At 41.6% G+C, this 21,886-nt stretch overlaps 1 protein-coding gene, 1 long non-coding RNA gene and 1 pseudogene across 2 annotated transcripts; 1 reads left to right on the forward strand and 2 right to left on the reverse strand.

Moving 5' to 3' along the window:
* Positions 1-8,381: 8,381 nt before the first annotated feature.
* LOC136500999 (uncharacterized) lies at positions 8,382-9,719 on the reverse strand. Its single transcript, XR_010770145.1, has 3 exons — positions 9,586-9,719; positions 8,835-8,870; positions 8,382-8,748 (listed from the first exon to the last, which is right to left on the reverse strand). It is a non-coding gene; the product is annotated as an uncharacterized lncRNA (long non-coding RNA).
* A 1,241-nt stretch (positions 9,720-10,960) lies between these two features.
* On the forward strand, positions 10,961-11,951 carry LOC136501852 (zingiberene synthase-like; annotated as a pseudogene).
* A 3,632-nt stretch (positions 11,952-15,583) lies between these two features.
* Positions 15,584-21,006, reverse strand: LOC136500716 ((E)-beta-farnesene synthase-like). The gene is given in 8 exon segments (XM_066496132.1): positions 15,584-16,190; positions 16,421-16,486; positions 16,488-16,673; positions 17,634-17,769; positions 19,448-19,666; positions 19,778-20,141; positions 20,465-20,717; positions 20,802-21,006. Coding segments are annotated over 8 exon segments (1,641 nt in total). The 5' UTR covers positions 20,925-21,006; the 3' UTR covers positions 15,584-15,896.
* Positions 21,007-21,886: the final 880 nt, after the last annotated feature.

The raw sequence follows: 21,886 nt of genomic DNA on the forward strand, positions 1-21,886 counted from the left end.
AGTGCATTTTCAACACCAACACACAACATCTGAGAGGAAGAAATAAAAGAAGAAGCGAAAAACAATGAACTCACCCAAATGACCAAAAGCCAAAGAAAAGCCAAAATCGGGTCATTTGAAATGAGCAAAGAGCAAAGCTTGGTCCCCTAAGACATGGGCAACTTTTCGACACAACCAAGCAAAACATAGCTATCCCTCAAGAAGAGGCAACAGGCTCAACACCACTAGCAAAGCTCAAAACGTCTAAAAAATTGCTAAACCCTCCAAAAGAGGCAAAGGCTCAACACATCTAGCAAAAGCAATTCGAATGTGACTCCCCTTGAACAAATGCAATCTCCCAAATGAATGTATGCACTCAACAAGATGAATGTATAAATTCTCCCCCTTGGAGTTGTGTGATCTCTCTCTCCCCCTTGTTGACACATGCACACATCAAGCCCTGAAAAACTGCCACTCCCACTCAAAATAAGCTATGAATGCAAAGGGATGCAAAAATGTAGAAGCTTCAAGAGTATAGCAATCAGATTGAAAAGATGCTCTAACTGGTATTGTTATGTGTGTGAAGCAACAAATACATGTGCTAGCAAATGCTTAACCTGATCAAGTGAGACGAAATATGACATTTAAGCAATTTTGATCAAGTTTAAGCAATTCAAGAAGGGGTTCACCACTGAAAGTAGCACATAGCAGGTATAAGCAGGAAATCAACCTAGTGCTAACAAGTGTATACAAGGTGAACTACCCCAAGTAGCGGTCACACATCATGTCAAAGACGAACTTAACACTTGTGTTTTCATCAAATTTTAAATTTTATCGGAGTTTGCAGCTTAACACACGACTTGGTCAAAACGTGTGTGTGCGATAGGTTATCTGTACCGTCAGGCCTAACTTAGCAACCATGCCAAGCCTATGTCATAGACAATCAGAAGCTTAAGACACTGGTTTCGGCATCCACTACAAGGCTCAAGTTCATCCAAATGTACAATTGGAAGCCGTCTCGATACCTTGATGTAGGACAGTAGAGACCCATCTCAATCTTTTCTAATCACCTAGCTTGTTTTTCAAATTTTAGCACAAGAATCTCCAAGTTGTCCAAGCAAGTGAGTAACTCAAAGCATGAGGCGTAGCAATCTAGCATATAAGCGATAGCATCAGAGATCTCAACAAATCCTACACATGCTAGTAACCATCTCAACGGTGAACTATTTTTCATGTTTCAACAATTCTTAATCAAGTTCACAGAATGTAAAACAAACTTAGCTCATAACATGCATAAAAAGACCAATAAGAGCCAAAGCCATAAGAACCATCATGTACAAACAGAACATCCTAAATAGAGCATAATTTCAATCTAACAGTTATAATCATGAAGCTCAAAATGCTCTAATATACATGATGAATATGCAATGCAAGTATGATACAAAAAACAAAACAAAAACTAAACAACAAAGAAACCAAAACTAAGATACAAGATCCAAAGCTTCCCAAGCTAAAAAGGAAAGCAAAAATCCAAACTCAAAGCGTTGGACTTACATTTGGTTGAGGTTGGAGAACCATTTGAGACATCCGTTCATGTGGCGCAAACATCCGAAGTCAATGAGCAACATGTTCTCCAGTCCTCCGACCTGCTCAACAAAAAGCCATAGGATAGGCAAACGACTCAACACTAGGGTTAGTAAACTGTGAAGCATACTAGTGTTGGCCTATTTGCTTAGAAAAAGGGTTAGCTGAAAAACCACTCATCCTAGCCCAAGAAGCAAAGCGATCACCATGAAAAGGAAAACGTGGTCCGCTGGGGGAAAGCGATCACCATAAGGAAAATCTGGTCTGCTAGGGGGGTAAAAGCCAAAACCATCGCTACAGGGTCCATAATCATCTCGATCATGACCTGAACCCCACCAAGCACGACCACCGCGTGGTCTCGCAACCCGAGGCATTGCACCTCTAGACCTAGCATTGTGCCTCTGAATAGATGGCACATGTACACCATGGGGTGGGTGGTACATGTTTTGGTTGTATAACTCATACTCTCGCCGCTCATCTCTCTTCCTCCTAAAGCAGAACTCAGCAAGGTGAACATCCCTATGGTAGTAGTCATAGTGATACCTCACCTCTCTCTTGGGTGGTTGTTGGTTCACTCTCTTGTGGGTATGGTTCACTCTTGGTGGCTATTTGGCTTTAGGAAGGGGATCCTCAGAAATGTTTGGTAGAGTATCAAGTGGGTTCTTGAGATGGTTAGGTTTTGAAACCCAAACTTGTTTTTGAGGTGGGGCTTTTGGAGGTTCCTCAAACACTCCATCTTTAGTGGTAGGCAAAGTGGGCTTAGGTGGAGTGATCTTGATCAATTTAGAAGCAGTGGATGGTTTCTCACTTGATTTCAATCCACTATACTCACCAACCATGCCATAGAGATTTTCACCCTTCCCACCTACAACAAAGCCTACACTCGATGCACCAGTTCTCCATCTAAACTGGCTCATCATCATGCCCAACTGTGGCTCACTATAGGACACCTAGATTAAGATGGACCAAAGGTATGTGTTGTCCTCCTCGATTCTCATCTTGTCATGCCTGCAGGACTCAAGCTCCAGCACCAAGCTGTCACAACGTGCACACTCAGCAACTCCTTTGCTATCTGAACTGGCCTTCTCAAGAGCAGAGATCTTGGCATTCTTCTCTGCCAGCTCAGATTGCAAGCCCGAGCAGGACTTGCACGCACCCAACAAGACAGGCCTAGATTTTAGCTCATCATTCTCATCAAGCAAAGAGGCATACTTGGTTTGTAGGTTGGAAAGGTTGGTCATGTGAATAGCACAGGCATCACACTCTGTCTTGTCAGACACTACCATAGCAGCCTTAGCAAACTCAAGCTCACTAAGCGCAGTCTCTAACTTGGCCTTAAAGTCGTTCCTCTCACGAGCAGCACGCTTAAGCAACTTGTCCTGGCTCAGCAACAAGATCGTCGATGGAAGGGGTTACCTCAGAAGTGTCATCGTTGATGGGAACCTCGTCCTTGCTGGCCTTCACCTCATCATCGACTGCCATGGTGCAGAATCCTTACATGGTGGTGTTTGCGTGGAAGCAGAGTCCACTCAACTTGTCCTTGATCTTGCGCTTGGACTCGTTGTTGCTGAAGGTAGATGAGTCGCTCTCGGTGGAGTCCTTCTCAAGATCATTGAGGGAGTCGAGGAAGGCGCGCTCATGAGCCTTGGACTTCTCGAGGTACTTCTTCTTGATGGCCTCCTTGTCAAACCCTCGCTTTGACTTGTGCTTGCCAAAGGTGTACTCATGCTTGTCCTTACGCTTGCTGGTGTCGTGCTTGCCGGAGGAGTGCTTGATCTTCTTAGGGCAGTGGGCGACGAAGTGGTCGGGGTCTCCACAGCCAAAGCATCCATCCTTTGGACCACCACCGCGCCGACGATTCAAGCGGTTGTTGTGAAACCGCGAGAACCGGCTGATGACCAACGCCAGCTCGTCATCACCAAGTGCCTCTATCTGTTCCTCTGTAACAGACCACCAAAGAGGACAAAGCGAAAGAATCTTGTGAAGGGTTAGTCAAAGAACATGAACTACCGATACCTGAGATCAAAGCCATAGTCTATATAGAGGGATTCTTGATCTTAGTTTGAGACTGGTAGTCGATCTTGGTGGACTTGAACTTGCTAAAAAGCTCATCCACGGTGAGGATGTCATAGTTAGAGGACTCAATGATAGCGGACACCTTCACATCCCAAACCTTCCTATCTAGGGCGTATAGTAACTTGAGAGCCATTTCATAATCATAAGGCAACTGCGGCTTGTTTGTCCGCATCTTGTTCATGATTGACAGAAAGCGAGAAAACATGGCATCGATAGACTCTCCATCCAACTGAGAGAAGTTCTCATACTCTCGCTTGTACGTCTCAAAGAGTCTGGTTTTGACCTGTGTGGTACCCTCGTGATAGCTCTGAAGCCTCACCTAGATCTCTCGAGCAGTCGTACAATTGGAGACAGTCTCAAACTCAAAAAACGAAAGACTCAAAAAAAGAACACTACGAGCCTTGCTTTTTGCGTTGTGTTGGTCAATTTGATCGTGAGTGTTGCGAACATCAAGCACAACGTAATTAGCATTCTCACAAATCTCCCAAACCTTCCAATCAATCCTCTGAAGATGTACCGACATACGAATCTTCCAATAGGGGTTGTTCCATCGAAGAACGTCGGCTTGCCGGAACCGCGCTCCACGTCGCATTCGTGGATCACGGACCGATTAAGGTGGAACAATCCTTAACCGGCACTGATACTAATTGAAGGACCAAAGACGGCGACCAGAGGAGAGGTAAATAGGAGCCGTAAAATTTCTCACGAATTTTTTTGCCATTGTCCCAATATCACCGCAAACACGCAAACCGAACACTATGATATCTACGACCGAGATGAGTGGGTGGATGTTCCCTAATAACACAGCGGGACACCACAAACCAATCCGAGCGAGAGCACACACCGAATCGAGGAGCAGAAAATAGGATGTCCAACTCCTACTGAGAAGAAGCATGTTCCCGAATCTAAAATACCCAAACCAACTTGTGACGATATACTTAGATATATGCCTCAAAGCGGTAGAAAGCCAATTTAAAAATCGGAACTCAGATCAAAGGTCAAACGGACAAGCTGCGACCTAGGGCTGAAAAACCGGGAGAGAGAGATGCTGGCACGGGACAACACACAAGGGGCACGGGACGCACTGGGACTGTGCGCCGTCTGGACCTGGTCCGGTGCACCCCAACCCTTCCGGTGACCGAGCGCAGAAACAGCGAGAGACAGAGATCAAGCAAGCGGGGTCTGCACCGCACGGCATAGATCGGAGCCGAGCTCCTGCGGAAGGCCACGGGCGAGGCGCCTGGGACCTGGAGCAAGCACCGCTTGGCACTGCTGGGCTTCCTTCTGCGCTGCTTAGCCTGTTCCTGCGCATGGCCAGGAGCACTCGCTCATGGTCGTACTCGACCTGATGCCTCACGCAAGCAGAGAACGGAGGGAGATACGATGAGCACCTGGGCAAGCAGCCAGCGACGAGGTCCCATGGCAAGCACCGCTCAAGGGAGCGCGCACGGTGCCTAAGCACTTGGCAATGGTAGTGCAGCATTTGGACTGCTGGACCGCTGCACCTGATGAAGAACGAACAAACAAAAAACAAACTCAAGAACAGGAAAGGAACGGCTGCTAGAAACCCCAAAATCCCATCCAACACTCCAAGAAAAGAACCAAAAAATTACAGAGATGCAATTCAGCTTAGCACGAACCTATCCCAAGAAATCATCGCCTGGGATCAATCCAAGCTCCGGGAAATTCACAGCTCATACAAGAACGAGAAAAGGGGAAAATAAGAACGAAAATCACATACAGTGAAGAACAAATTCACGAACACAAATTTGAAACCCTGAAGGACAATGGGAGGATTCGGGCCTCCATTCCCTAACCAAATCTCAGGTTTGAATACACAAATTTGAAATTTGTGGACCTAGAAAACAAACCCTAGGAAGGGGGAAAACTAGAAGGTGTAAAACAAAATGCTCAAGAGGTGAGACTGATTGAAGGCAGTCATATCTTATTTATAGGCTTATTATACAATTCCACTTTATGCCCCTAGATGTTTTTAGAGCGAACCACCTAGCCTGAGGGCATTATGGGTCAACCCGATTTGTGTGGATCAAACGGCCCCGCTTTTTGCTTCGTCTCGACGCAACCTCTATGATTCCGTCATGTGCTGCCCCGTTCCTCCTAGAAACCTCCGCTCGGGTTTTGAGGCCAAACCCGTGAAACCATCACCCGATGGTTTTGAGGCTCCACCCACCAAACTGCCGCGAGTAGCGTACTCCATACGCGTCCTCGGCCACTCGACGCGTGTCACCTCCGTCCTCGACTGCCCGGCCGCCAAGTCTTCTAGAGCCTCCGCTCGACTTGCACGTACGCCGTCTTGACTCAGTCAACACGGTCACTCCCATGTACATTTGCACTTATCGATGTTCCTAGATGTCAGCCACCGCGGCTAGTCACCCGACCTCCTGATCCCTCGTTCCAAGCCTCACGTCCGTCCTTCACCGCTCCCAGTCCATCGGCACGGCACGTCTCTACTTGACCTTCATCTCGCCGTCGACCACCGTCTCCGAGCTCCACACCTGCGCACTACAAAGCTAAGAGATATGTTGCACAACTCAACTCACGCCATGATTAGTTCACATACTCAACCCAAGACACGAATCACACTGACAATCACTCATCACAAATCCGAACCTCAAGGGCACACGTCAACCTTATTTTCGCATGTTCAGTTAATATCCAACCCGAGGGTATTGGAGGAGATCGAGGGGCATTTAATCCCCGGCGCTATAAATCAAAATCTCCCTCAAACTCTCTTGTACTAGAAATTCACCGAGCAAACCTATATGTGAAATGAGGTAGATATGAGTACAACTAAATCTCCGTCAAACCCTGTGCTATGACTTAGTGATCTGCTAAGATCCTACTACGTCCAGGCAAGCGAAGGCCAAGGAGAGACACGGTCTTCCAAACGATAGGCTGCCAGACCACAAGCCGGTCCACATATAATGGTGTGTTTAGTTGGAGAGGTGAAAATTTTTGGGTGTAATATCGGATATGTCGGACGGATGTCGGGAGAGGTTTTTAGATACTAATAAAAAACAAATTACAGAACTCATCAAAAAACTGCGAGACGAATCTAATGATACTAATTAATCGGTCATTAGCACATGTGGGTTACTGTAGCACTTAAGGCTTTTCATGGACTAATTAGGCTTAAAAGATTCGTCTCGCGATTTCGCCGAGAACTGTATAATTAGTTTTTTTTTCGTCTACATTTAGTACTCCATGCATGTGTCCAAACATGCTTTTTTACTGTAGGAGGCAAAAAAAATTTAGAAACTAAACAGGGCCTAAGGATGATGCACCATAAGTTCTCTTTCTTCCTTACTGTAACTTCTGGTGTTCTAAATTCTAAATTGGAAATCTATCTGTTAGAGTACAGTCACTGTTCACCTAAATGATTGTTTAGTGTATTTATAGGCGTATAAACGGTAAAGGCAGGTTACCTGTGTCATTTAGGCCCATAAATTACAAGGTTGGAACGTTTAAACTATTAAAAACTGTCTAAACGGTTTAAACAAAGTCGAGTTATTGTGATTAAATGAGCTAGATGGCCATTTAATTCACCTTTAGTCAATAGGAGGATTATAAGTACCACATTGGTATCCAACTAATTATCATAGTAAGTATATGAGGCGGAGTGGGGTTTAATTTTCTTACAAAATCATTTGATAGAATTCTTATTTTTACATGCATAAATATGCATACTTTTTAGAATATTTGAGTTTTACATACTTAAATATGTATATTTTAGTGTTACATACAAAACCATTTGGGCCATTTAACTCCGTTTAAACACTGTCTAAATGCTAAACAAAGAGTGACCACTGTTTACCATTTTACGTTTAGGATAATACTGGGTACAATCCTTACAGTTATATAAGAGTTGATCTAAATTGTGATTTGTGTGAATTGTCTAATTGAGTTTTATCCTTTGGCGGTTTGGCCTGAAGACTAATCCTCAATATAGTACTCTGTGTTAGTCTCATTGTCATTACTAGTTGTGATTGTAAAGCTTTGTATTAAACAAGTTAGAAGAAAATTTTAAAGTAATTTAATATATAAAGTATTTGATATGAATATTGCTTTTGGATGTATATATGTTAAGTATAGTGATATTTAGAAGAAGTTTTTGGTAAATTTTACACTCATATATGTATATGTACATGTTGAGTATTATTGTTGTCATATCTATAAAAAGAGTCACAGGTTTTAGTATGACTTTAGACTTAATAAAAAACTCAAGACCAGGCCCCTGATCGTGTAACTTTTTGCTGGAAACTGAGTACTCAGATAAAGTTTACCCTTTTATCGTGAACAGGCATAGCTCAACTGGTTGGGTTTCTCGAGAAAAAAAAACTATCTATTCAGATTCAAATTCTCAACTTGATATGAATGTTTGGATTTTTCTAAATTTATTCGAAGATTTAACGGTGTTTTTTCAGTGATAAGTGGCATACCTGTCGACAGCTGTCCTTTTAGCAGTCAAGCGTAGCAGAATAATTACATAGTTCTTTTCAGGTGATGTATCCATGGAGATCAAGTGTGATTTATTCTTTCAATGGTACTGGGATTTGCAAAGACTTGAAAAGACCGAAACTCTGCGGTCAAGCGTAGCAGAACAATTGTGTCAGCGTCCACAACTCAGTGCATAGAACTTCCGTAAAATAAAACACATGCATGGAACATTGATTATTAAATTGTCTTTCAAAAGAACATCCACCCTGACTCAACACTACTCGCCACATTAGGAGGAAAAAAATGGCACACATGCCACTTATGATTTCTTTATTTACCAACCTTTCTAGACAAGTACCAAACCCAGCCTGGAAATTTCCTGGTCAACAAAATTGACACTGCCACTCGTTGCTGAGGTAAAAACTTTGTAGGTCCACTTAAGACAGTAACCAGAATTGAATCACACTCATAACTCTAGCATGCCCTATAAATACCTGTGAGTATGCAGCTGACATAGCCACCAAGCAATCTAGCTGGAACAGATATCAGCAAGAACACTACCGCTATCTAAAAGATGGCAGTACTTCAATACAACTCCTACCTTTCACCCGAGCTTGTGGGGTGATTTCTTTCTGACATACCAACCGCCAACTGCACCTCAGGTAACAGTGTCATTAGGGACTGAAGATAGCGAGCATGCCTGGTTGAATGCTGTGAAAAAATGAACTGATACTTGCCTCTTGTAGCATGCATACATGAAAGAGCGAGCTGGGCTGTTAAAGAAAGAAGTTAGGGAGATTGTAAAGGGCACAAAAGAACTACCAAAAATATTGGATCTTATAGTCACACTGCAACGGCTTGGACTAGATAACCACTATGAGGTCGAGATTGACTACACCTGCGCTTTGTTTACAATTCTAGTTATGACGTTAAAGATCTCAATTTGGTTTCACTGCGATTTTATCTTCTCAGGAAGAATGGCTATGATGTGTCATCTGGTATGGCCTTACTGTTGGTATAAAAAATAGTTTGAAAGGAAATAATAGAATCCAAAGTAAAACCACATATACGTGCATTAAAAGGCATAATGACTGTTAATCATACTATTTATCTTACTTCATTGCATTTTGATACCCATAATTCACTGATGACTTCAGCAGTTCCTTTTTTGTGGGGATTAGTACGACAAGATAATTGGTTTTGTTCTAAATGTGTAGATCTCCATTAATATGCATATGTACAGACACATCATAGTTGATATGGTTAGCTAGTAGTATGCACTGATCCTGGCATATATAACATAAGACATGCAACAAATATTGATTGTCATTGATATGTTGGGTCCATGTGTACACTTTTGGATGTGAAACAATTAACATGACATATTTGATCAACTTTGCAGATGTATTTCTAAATTTCAAAGACAAGGAAGGAAATTTTGCTTCTGATGATGTCAGAAGTCTTTTGAGCTTATATAATGCAGCATACCTTACAACTCATGGCGAGGAAGTACTTGATGAAGCCATTATATTCACTAGAAGACACCTCGAAGCCGCATTGACCTCGTTAGAATCCAAAATAGCAGATGAAGTCTCTCTGACCCTTCAAACGCTGCTCTTCCGGAGGGTTAAAATACTGGAAACAAGGAACTATATCCCTATTTACGAAATGGAGCCCTCACGGAATGAAGCCATGTTAGAGTTTGCAAAACTGAACTTCAACCTCTTCAAATTCTTTATTGTGAGGAGTTGAAAACAGTCACAGCATAAGCTAGTTCAGACTTTGAATTTTAATGTCCTATTAATCAGTCAATTATACATCAGATATTTACAATTATACCATTACAGGTGGTGGAAGCAGCTTAATGTTGAAACAGATTTAAGTTTTATTCGAGACAGAATAGTTGAAATGCATTTCTGGATGGCAGGGGCATGCTCTGAGCCCAAATATTCTCTTTCACGAGTTATACTAACGAAAATGACAGCCTTTATCACCATACTAGACGATATAATTGATACCTACAGTACAACAGAGGAGGGCAAGCTGCTTGCCAAAGCGATAGACAGGTACAACTGAATGTTTCCCTAGCAATCTAGTAATCCATATTGATAATGTAGTTTTTATCTTCTCCATTTCCACTGCAACGTACATTTGTAGTTGCCATCTTTTGTATATGTTAAACATCTGTCATGGACATTGTCAGCATACAGCATCTAACACAGCATGGGCTCCACCATGGTGCTGTAGCATAAGAAAGCAGTGGATGAGGTGGCCTAATTTCTATTAGGTTAACTTAGGATCTTTTCTCTTATATTATTTTATTTTGATTGGATTGTTATGATTGTAGACACAATAGAATGACTTCAAATGTTCCCAATGTATTGTAAAATGCAGGTGCAGTCAAGACGCGACTGAAGTACTTCCAGACAACATGAAGGACTTCTACCTGTTTTTATTGAAGACATTTGATTCTTGTGAGGACGAGCTAGGACCAGACAAAAAATATCGGGTTTTTTATCTCAAAGATCAAAGAAATGGCAAGTATTGACTAGACAACAAGTTACTTAGTAAATACATGCATTTAGTTGAATATCCACAATTACTTCAACCTTTAAGCTTATCATTCAGATTTCTATGATCAAAATTCTGTTAAGTAAAGTAAAGAACACCCCCCCCCCCCCCCCCCCCCCCCCCCCAGTTTTGTGCATGGAGAATTCGAAACTTATGTTGACAGGCATGCACAAGCACAACAACATGAACTGAAAAACTTCATTGCAAAACTTTCTCTAAGAAATCGCTATGGCTTTGCACTGATATTACTATGTAATATGATATGTTCTGCAAATTTATATGTTGCAGTTGAAGATATTGGGTCCAAGGATACTCTCAGGAGATAGAATGGCGTGATGAACATTATGTTCCTGAAACAATTGACAAACATCTAGAAATTTCAAGAGTGACTGTTGGTGCTTTTCAACTGGCATGTTCTTCATTTGTGGGATGGGTGACATCATAACAAAGGAAGTTCTCGATTGGCTTTTGACATATCCAGAACTTCTCAAGTGTTTCACAACGTTTGTACGACTATCCAATGATATTACATCAACAGAGGTCTTTCTCTATCTTGACACATCTTTATGTATATTTTACACCTTACAGTACCAACAAATATAATCTTGTAACCAAATTTCACATGATATAAGTAGATAATTTAGTAAGTATTGGTTTAACAGTACCAAACTAATGAAACACATGATCGCAAAGCTTTTTTTTTAACGCAAACATGATCGAAAAGCTCACTTAGTCAGTGTACTTATTTTTTCACTATAAAATGTTGCAGCGCGAGCAAACTGGAGGGCAACATGCTTCTACTGTTCAATGTTATATGTTGCAGCATAGCACAACAATGCATGGTGCATGTGAGAAGATAAAGGATTTAATTGAAGATTCATGGAAGGATATGATGCAGCTCTACCTTACACCAATAGAATAGCCAAAGGTTGTGGCACAGACAGTTGTTGACTTTGCAAGGACCGGGGATTACATGTACAAGAAAACTGATGCATTCACCTTATACCATACGATCAAAGATATGACAGCATTACTGTATGTGGAGCCAATATTGTTCTAAACTGCAGAGATCAGACAAGACCCATGTACCAGCTATCATACTTCAAAATATAGTGTTTGATTACTTTCATCAGTATAGAATAAAGTGGTGACTGCTAGACTTGTCTTCAGACATCTTGGCAGTTAAGGTAGTGTAAAAAATGTTGTCATGGGTAAAGTACAAAACACTATCATCAGCTCATTACATTAAATGTATTGTGTTATCCTCCCAAGTAATATCTGTATCTGTTTTCTTTTTCCATACATTGCTCTGTTTCAATCTCTCTAAAGTACTGGTAATGCAAAAAAAAAAAAAAAAAAAAAAAAAGACAATGCTAGGTATGGTAAAATGATTTTTATGTGCAAGTGTTCATTATCACATTTTTCTGTATATGATCCTCATGAGTTCCAAATAAGGATGTTCATTCATTTGTTTAGGTAACAATAATAATGTGATTGGCCTATTTGACGTTAAATGGGAATATACGTAACTCCCATAGTCTCATATGAATTGTTTGGGTCAGGAAATAGAATCTAATGGGTGCAAATACAAGACAGAATCGATACCAAAGGTGTGTTATTGAGGAACGTTTACAAGTGGAGGTAGTGCAATGTGCTCATCATACTGATCTGGTTCAAGAAAGGGTGCATCATTTCTTCAAGTGTGAGTTCAGTAAGGATTGCTCAAATCAAATTCACATAACTGGAACACATCTGTGCAGGTTTTTGGCTGGCATATCTAGACACAAATAACTGTATGTGAGATTAAAAGCTAGATTTCCTTGCCAAGTGGTTGACTCTCTGACAAGCTGATGAATCTGCTAACTATGGAAGAAAGGGAGAATTTAGTTGGTCACGGTAAATTTTATTTATTAGGAATTGTTCTGGTCGACTAAATCATTCCATACACTTTTGAAAATAAAATAATATTATTTCGATATATTTCCACACAAATTCTCAGTCTCCTACTATTGTCCTCATTCCTAAACAATAGTTCTACGAAGGTGGGATCATGGGCCTAATTGGTTTGCGGCCAAAAATTGTCATGCCAAGGATTTGGCAAGCCATGATTTTGGCTATTGTTTGGTTTGTTACCAAAAACTTGTTAACCTCTCACATTTGGCTTACAAATCCATGATAAATTTTTTACCTAACTTTGGCTTGCCAAATTCATGGCATGGCAAATTTTGGTTGCAAACCAATCAGGCTACATGTTCGCCACACTCGAATTCTGTCGATGCTTCCAAATCACTGTAAGCAGATCTGTAGGGTTGTTCGAATCACAAAGAAAACAAGACAACAGAACCAATGCCCACAAAGTAGGTTGATTTCGTTTCATTACCTCACTGGCAATGGACAATCCTTGTGTGCGTGTTGCATCGAGGAGCCATTTTGTCGAGCACATCACGGGCTACTTAGTGGAGCTCAAGACCGTGCCTGTTGGAGCCATCGTTCGTGCGCATCCACCGCCGCTCGATCCCGCGCCTCCGCTTCCGCATTCAAACCAACCACTCTGCTCGCTGGCGCAATCCTTCGACAACAATAATAACACATCGATCACCTCGCGTGGGTGCCTCCCGCCCTCCCTCTCGTGCGTAGGCCGCTCTGTTCTTCTCGGAGGGCTACTAGCCAAGGTTAGCCTCTCCTAAAAAAAACCTAACGCGCATGGTCTTTTTTTTTTGGTTGAGGAAAGCCCAGCAATCCTAGAGGCCCATGCCCATGCCCATGTCCAGGCTGCTGGGGTCCAAGCGGTCGAGCCTCCTCGCCCGCCGTGTCAAGGCCGCCGGGGCCTGAGCAGGCGGGTCGCGACGGTCACCACCGTGTCAAGGCCGTTGGGCAAGCAGAGGACGAGCGTTGCTGGGCCACGCAGCGTCGAGGCCGCCTCAGCCCCCCAGCCGCTGCTGCCCGGGCAAGCTGAGGAGCGGGCGCCGCTGGGCCACGCCGCAGGCACCAATGCCTCTCGGTCGTGCGCTGGGCCACGCCGGCACGAAGCAGAGCTTCTAACATTTATCACTGCCACAGAATATATTTTACAAAAATAAATCGCCTATCTAGTTGATGCCTAATATAAGATTGTAGAAGTGGGTGGGTTTATGGCATCTTCGTTGGCAAGGTTAGCTCCCAGGGGCTCAGTGTACTCGTCCTGTTCAGCCTAGATTATCAACCATAAAATAGTATTTTTCTCTCGCAACGAATCAGATTTAGCCGACTTATTTACAGTAAAAAACATCATATCCTCCTCCGGAGATGTCATAATGAATAATGGATTCGCACTAAGCGATTGCTATAGACACCACACATAAAAGTGAATGGAGACCACTTGGTTAGGTTTTTTGTGATGGAATCTGTTCACTTGGGTTTAAATTCTCGACTTGTCACGGGTGCTCGCATTTTTTTGAATTTAACGACGCTATGGACCCGTTCGGCTTACCTTATAATTCGTACTATTTAGCTTGTTTTTTTAGTCGGAACAATATTTTTCTCTCACAACAATTCAACGTTTTTCAACCAATTCAACCAAGCTTCAGCAAGCCGAACGGGGCCTATTCTTTCAGTGGTAGGCGACGTCTCCGTCGACAGCGAGGCGCCAATGGTGACTTCGTGAATCTCGAGATCTACCGGCTCAGTCCTTCGAAGGTGCTTATAGGGGTGGGGTTTACGAACGTGTGTTCATAGAGGTAAGTGTTCATGCATACGTATGTGTGTTCATAGGGGTGAGTGTGCATGCATATGTACGTGTGTTCATAGGATTGAGTGTGCGTGCGCCTTGTGGGTGTCTGCGTTTTACAGTGTAATTTAAAAAAAAAGAATGGCAGCAAGAATAGAAGACCCCAAATGCACTCGAACATGGCTCCTTCACACAGTGCTCTTTTTTGGAAAATTTTGGTAAAAGAATCATATTTTTTTGGAGTTTATATGCATAATTATGATTTTTAAAAATTAATGTCATTTTTATATTTTAAGAAAATACTTTAATTCTGGCTAATGCCAGAGAGCGCCATGTGGTAGAACCAGGAGACGCCACGTGTCTCCAATTTGGCAGGGACCAATTAGTGTGTGCCTGGTCAACATCAGCACTGACTGGTCAAACAACGATCAACGCTGATCGAGCCTGAGTGGGCTACCATGGGCCGAGTGGGATGACGACGGGTGTGCGCTGAGCTCGAGAAGACCGGCGTCATCGGTGACAACGGCGTGGGCATCCCCATCCTCACCGGCGAGACCGGCGTGGGCAAGACGACCGCCGTGGAGGGCCTCGTGCAACGCATCGTGCGCGGAGCTGTCGACCGTCGTGGTGCTGGCGCCAGCAGCGGCAGGGTGATGGCCGCCGTGCTCTGGTCGGAGGTTGCCCCCGCTGAATGCCGCGACAATGGAGGGGAGGCCACGCTGCTCCGTCAGCCGGAGGCTGTCGCGTACATGCCTGCAAGGCTGGTGCTCAGTGCTCACCGTAGCGTTGTTGATGGTGCATGCAGTCGCGGTCCTGGCCACTGCAGACACGCTCAGAAGGGGATGAGCCGGGCGCCGGAGCAGGGGTGCAGGTTTAGGGGACCGTGGTTTAAGGTGCTCTATGCATATTTCACCGCCACTGTGGTAGCGCCATGTCAGATAAAATGCTCATGTGGCTGTTATGGGCCTGCGGTGCACCATTTAACAAGTTTAGGGATCCAGAAATGCATTTTCAAAGTTCGTTGACCTAAGTGATACCTCTTAGACAAGTTTAAGGGCCGCTCATGCATTTAACTCAATTTCTAATTGGAGATCCAGTGAAATAGGCATTTTTAAGTTATAAACAACAAAGATTGAAACGTTTTTTGAAGTCATGTTGATGATACACAACAAATATAATTGTGATAACAAACACCTGCTCGCAAAAGCATTCGTAACACATCTTTCATTGTATCTTATATTTTCTTACCACCCAGTAATTGTTACAAAGATAGAAAACAGAGCAACATATGAAACAGACACATAATATTGCTTGAGCAGGTACACAATACATTTAATGAGCTGATGACACATTTCTAACTTTAACCTTTCCAACATTTCTTATTGTATCCTAAATAGCTGACTTCTATAACCTGGTGAAAACAAGTCCGGTGGTCATCACTTTATTCAACATAACTGAAAGTGATTACAGATTTTAAATGGAGTATAATAGCAATGAAACAGGGGCTTTCACTCTTTGGTGCCTAGAATAATAATATTGGCTCCACAAAGAGTTTTGCTATCATATCTTTGATTGTGTGGGAAAAAGTGAATGCATCTGTTTCCTTGTACATGTAGTCCGCTGTCCTTGCAAAATCAACGACTGTTTGTGCGATGAGTTTTGGTTGTTCTGTTGATGTAAGGTAGAGTTCCATCATATCCTTCCATGTGTCTTCAGTTAACTCTTTTATCTTCTCACATGCATCATCCATTGTTGTCCCATGCTTCAACATATAACATTGGACCGTAGAAGCATGGTGCCCCACATTTTGCTCACGCTGCAACAGAAAACATCAATATATTCAACAAGGGTGTTCTGCAATTATATGCCTCTCATTAATGAGATACATTCACTACTACAAATAATGATTTTTTATTTGTATCATGTGCAGTAGTTTGGTTACAGCATTATATATTTGGGCTGAAGCTAAATTTACTAAGTTAATATATAGGTGCAAAAATTCACAAAACAAAAGGCTCCTGCACATTTTTAAATAGAAGGAAATACCTTTGTTGATGCAATATCATTCGACAGTCGTGCAATAGTCGTGAAAGACTTGAGAAGTTCTGGGATATGCCAAAAGCCACTCAAGAATTTCCTTTGTTATGTTGTCACCCATCCCAACAAATGAAGAACATGCTACTTGAAAGGCTCCCACAGATAGTCCTGAATGTTCTAAGTGTTCATTGATTGTTTCTGGAATGTAATTTTCATTACGCCATTTGATCTCTTGAGAGCTTCCTCGGACCAACACCTTTAACTGCATGCAACATACAGATAAGTGAATTCATATTTTATCTTCACATAATTGACTACTTGTTAAGTCATGCGGATTCCATGAAGATAGTAGTGTGTACTTAATATATATCTAAAATTCATGCTTCTGTGCATGTAAGATAAGTTTTGAATTCTTCTAGTACAACATGTGTCACTACTACAAAAATGGTCTTTCTCTATGGTACTTTCACCTCCAGTTTTAATAAAACCAGCTGTGATAAGTATCACTTCCGGTTTGTGTTACGAACCAGCGGTGATGGGATTATCATTGTTGGTTTGGGTACCAACCATCGGTGAAAATAGGTCTCATCATCGCTGTCGGTTCGTGTTACCAACCGGTGGTGATTGGGAGGGGGGGGGGGGGGGGGTAAGAACCAGTTGTGATGACGTTTTTGTAGTAGTGTGTGATATATTGAAACAATATTTTCAAGGAAAATAATTAAGAGCAGCCCATTAAACAGAATTATATCCATGAATTAAGTGTAGCAGAGATGTGCACATTTCACTGGATTAGTGGTCATACTAGAAATCGAGTTCGACACTATTACATATAAGAGATGAGGTATGGCCGTATGCATGGGGTGCCAACAATGATGAAAAGCTTGGTCAACATGTTTCGATATGGTTTTGACAACCAATATATATAGGCCTCCAGATGCATCGTACCATTGTGTAGAGGAATCCTAAGGTTTGTTGATAGTCTAAAGAACAGGCAATGGCGTACTGTACCAATCTGGACATGGGATCAGAAGAGGAAAATGAAAGAGATACCGGAGAGATGGGATACCCAAAGAACTGTCTTTGGATAAGAGTATGTATGTGGAAATTAAAATCAGAGTGTGTGAACCATGACATAGGCTACTAGTTCCCCTTTAACTACTATAAAGTGCATGCGTGCATTTGCTCTCTATAACTAGCAATTAAGAACAAACACAAGACTTGCCACTTCTTTGAGATAAAATGTCCGGAAGCTTCTGTTTGGTCCTAGTTCATCCTCACATGATTCAATTGTCTTCAATAAGTACAGATAGAAATCCTTCATGTATTCTGGAAGTAGTTCTGCAGCATTCTCTTCCCATCTGCATTTTACAATCCATTGAAACCATAAGAGAATCAGAATAGCTGCAGTGCATCTCCATGCAAAGTTTTGAATCAAAATTCACTATACTTGGTTGTGAATTCAGTATCTATTCATGAATAATGGATATTACGTGAATAGCTGAAACATCAAGGACTCGATCGCATATATGTGTGGGCATGATCTGGTAATTGTGCGTATGGTTGAACTAGGGAGGATGGGAAGGATCCAATTATAAAAGCTATAGGTGGAAGAGATTTTAGGCTTTATTATTAACTATTGAACTTCAGAACAAACATCCTCTGTAGCCATATCTATGTTCCCATTTTTTTCACCGTTTAGGATAGAAGCTCACTGTTTTGACTCAGTCGCTGTTTTGTGACCGTGATGCCATCTCTGCTGGTGAGGTGGATCACGACACGAGGGCTAGGCACTTCTGGGAGAAGGTGAATGTGCAGCCAGACAAGATTGGCGGTGGTAGGTTTAGGGATTTGGTAGAGGAAGGAGAAGGATCAAAGATCGCAGTCGCATGATGCCATGTAGAAAAATAGAAAGACAGGGGAAATACATCACAGCCTCAAAGGATGGTGATCTTTCATTTATATAGTCAAATGTAGCTTGATGTATAAGAATGCAACATGTACGACACATATATAATGCAAAAGGCTATACATACTACACAAATAAACTAATTACATTTATATGGAAACTAAAACTACCTCTCAAAATCAAAGTATTTTTTGGTATTTGTATAAGGGAGTAGTCTTAACAAAGGGCAATTTAGCAAGGCAGCAGTGGCAAGGGGATAGAAAGTGTTGTTTCTGTTCTTCTAACGAGTCTATACAACATCTATTCTTTGACTGTCATTTTGCTAAATTCGTGTGGCGAACTGTTCATGTTTTCTTTAATTTAATTCCTCCAACTAGTGTTCATAATTTGTTTACAAGCTGATTACACGGGATAAATAGGAAACTGAAATCTAACATTCTTGTGAGTGAAAGTGCAATTTGTTGGGCGATATAGTTAACCCGGAATGATATAATTTTTGACAAGGCCATAGCACCATCTTATTTGCAGGTTATCTTTAGGGGGAACCTACTCTATTACAGATGGAGGAGGATCGCCAAGTGATGAAGATGGGATGCAGGAATATTGAGACAACCGCGATGGTGGTGTTTGCAAGACACGGTTAGAGATTTAGTAATAGAATTAATATTTAGATGTTGAGTTTGCAGACCTTTCTTTTATTCATTTTGGATCAAAACTTTGTGTTTGAGATTGCATGGACCGCAGTGCTTGTGTTGTAATAAGGAACAACTATATGCATTGGTCGATGCAGAAGGTGGGACATTAATATATTCTCTTTTCTAAAAAAGATAAACTAATTACAATAGATAAGAATCCTAAATAAACTCGCACTCTTAAAGATAACTTCTTAAATTAGTAGAGAAGGGGGAACCTAATATACCACTCCCTCATCATGCCTGGAATCCAATATGCAGTAGCAACTGCCCATGAAACTAGCCCTCACCATGGCACTTGTGATTTACATATGCAATCTATAAAAAATGCACTGATCGATTTGTGGTGGGGTTGGATGACATGATGAAGTTACAAGATCATTAGAATGCAAAGGAGGCCAATTCGCAAAAAAAAAAAGCAAAGGAGGCTCACTGTACCTGTATATTGCTTCAGCAAGGAGCATGGCCTCCTCAGTTGTACTGTAGGTATCCATTATGTCATCTAATATTGTGATACAGGCTGACATCTTAGTAGTTATAACTCGTGTAAGAGAATACTGTGGTTCAAAGCATGCTCCTGTCATCCAGAAATGACATTCTACAATTCTGTCTCGAATAAAACTTAAGTTTGTCCCAACATTAAGCTGCTTCCACCATCTGTCATGATATATATTAAGGTAAATACACATTGAATAATTGAAGTTCGTTAGGCGAACTTTGCAAACTTATTGATAAGAAATTTGCAGTTCAAAATTTGAGTTAACTTACAGTTGGACCTTTTTTAACTCCTCACAATAAATAAGCTGAAGAAGGTTGAAATTCAATTTTGCGAACTCTAATATGATGTCATTTCGTGCACCTTCCTTTTCATAGATTGGGATATAGTTTCTTGTTTCCAGTATTCTAACCCTTCGGAAGAGAGGTGTTTGAAGGGTAAGAGATACCTCATCTGCTAATGTTGATTCCAAAGAATCTAATACTGCTTCAAGTTGGCGTCTAGTGAATATAATGGCTTCATCAAGTACTTTCTCCCCATGAGTCCTAAGGTATGCTGCATTGTATAAGCTCAAGAGACATTTTGTATCATCTACCCTGAAATTTCCTTCCTTATCTTTAAAACTTGTAAAGACATCTGCAAAAACAATCGAAATGAAGAAACGTTGTTTTATCTCCAGAAGTATACAGATTAATGCAAAATACCAAAGTTTCTATCAGACTGGGAATATTTTATAATGATGTACAATTTTCATTTGCTTGCACATGTCATATATATTATCAGATTTTGAGCAGTTCAAAAGTAGATGGTTGATTATACATCAGTGCATTATTGCAGCTGACCTGTTGATAACAAATCCAAGTTTATCCTTTATACTAGTTACCCCGAAAGGGTAATTGTAGTCATCAGATGAAGCATGCATATCAAAATAGCTTGATAAACAATAATGTGTTGATTACCTGATGAAACATAATAACCATGTTTCCGTAGAAGATAAAATCTCAGTGAGACTAAATACAGATCTTTGTCATCGTAATCCGAATTGTAAACAAAGCTCAACAGTTCACTGATCTCATTCTCATAGTGGTTATCCAGTCCAAGCCTCTGCAGTGTGATTATAAGATCTAAAATATTTTTTATTTGATTTGCAGCTTTCAGCATTTTCCTAACTTCTTCTTTCAACACTTCAGCCCTTCCTGTCATGTATCCATGCTGCATTGGACAAGCAGATATTAGTCAATTTTGTTGATCAGAATTTCCATGCACCTTTGTTCTGAGATGCTGCATTAGTGTTACCTTAGATGCAGTTGGCGGCTTGTATTTCAGGAAAAAATCGCCCCACAGACTTGGGTGGAAGGTCGGATCCATTTGCAGCCCCTGCACATCATTGACAGAGCACACTGCAGGCGTCAGCGACATCTTCTAGACCTCGGTCTTAGATGTCTTCCCTAGTTTGAGATCTTTGGTCTACAGCTTGATTTCTTGGTGGTCTATCTATGTTACATTGCGCCAGTACTTATAGGCACTGTGGACCAGCAGTGATTTGGATTTTGGAATCTACAGCCCCAGCATGCATGTTGGTACAAAGCAGACCAGCCAAATAGCTGATGGATGCATCGAAGAAGATAGTGACGGCCGATGTACAGGTATACAAGTCTGGTACTTCTGTTACTAACTTTGCGTGAAAAACGTTGGGTGTTTTTTTCGATGAACGTTGGGTGTAGGATGGGAGAATTGCGCTCTGCAGTCGGATCCATTTCTTGTTCTTCAAAATAGTGCCAGAAGCTCTAGGAGTTTATTAAGGAATAAAGACGGGCAACTGTGTCCATTCTGGCTTAGGCGTTCAAACCCCATTAGTCAGTGAGACAAATGCAATTATAAATCAAAATTGTCACTCCATTGAATGTTATATATCCTGAGCTTCCGGCTTGAGCTGTTCGAGCCCAACCCAACACAACTATATACGGTGTCATCACCCTTTTCCCTTAGAACCTGGCTCACAAAATTAGTACTGTCAGAACGCTCAGAGCTTCTTTAGGCTCAAACTAGTTGGTGCCGTTGTAGTATCTAATGAACAAATATTTGCGATGCCATGTGCCTAAACGGCTACAATGACAGTTTTGTAATAATTTATATTAGTTTTGTGAGGAGGAGCATGGGGAAGCCACTTCTTTTCGTTTAGCTCTAGTTCCTCTATACAAAAAATGGTTCCTACTCCTTCGGGCTATTTGCAAGGAGCTGTTTTTTAATGCTCGTTTGGCAGGGCTGCTTGCAAGAAGACACAAAAAGTCAGAGTCAAAGCCCTGCTAAGCAGGGTCTTGATAAATGTTTAGAGAGGCAATTATATTAGGGTCTTGAGAAATTTAATTAATTCATGAGAA

This window comes from Miscanthus floridulus, chromosome 13 (assembly GCF_019320115.1).
Source record: "Miscanthus floridulus cultivar M001 chromosome 13, ASM1932011v1, whole genome shotgun sequence".
NCBI classification, from domain to species: Eukaryota; Viridiplantae; Streptophyta; class Magnoliopsida; order Poales; family Poaceae; genus Miscanthus; species Miscanthus floridulus.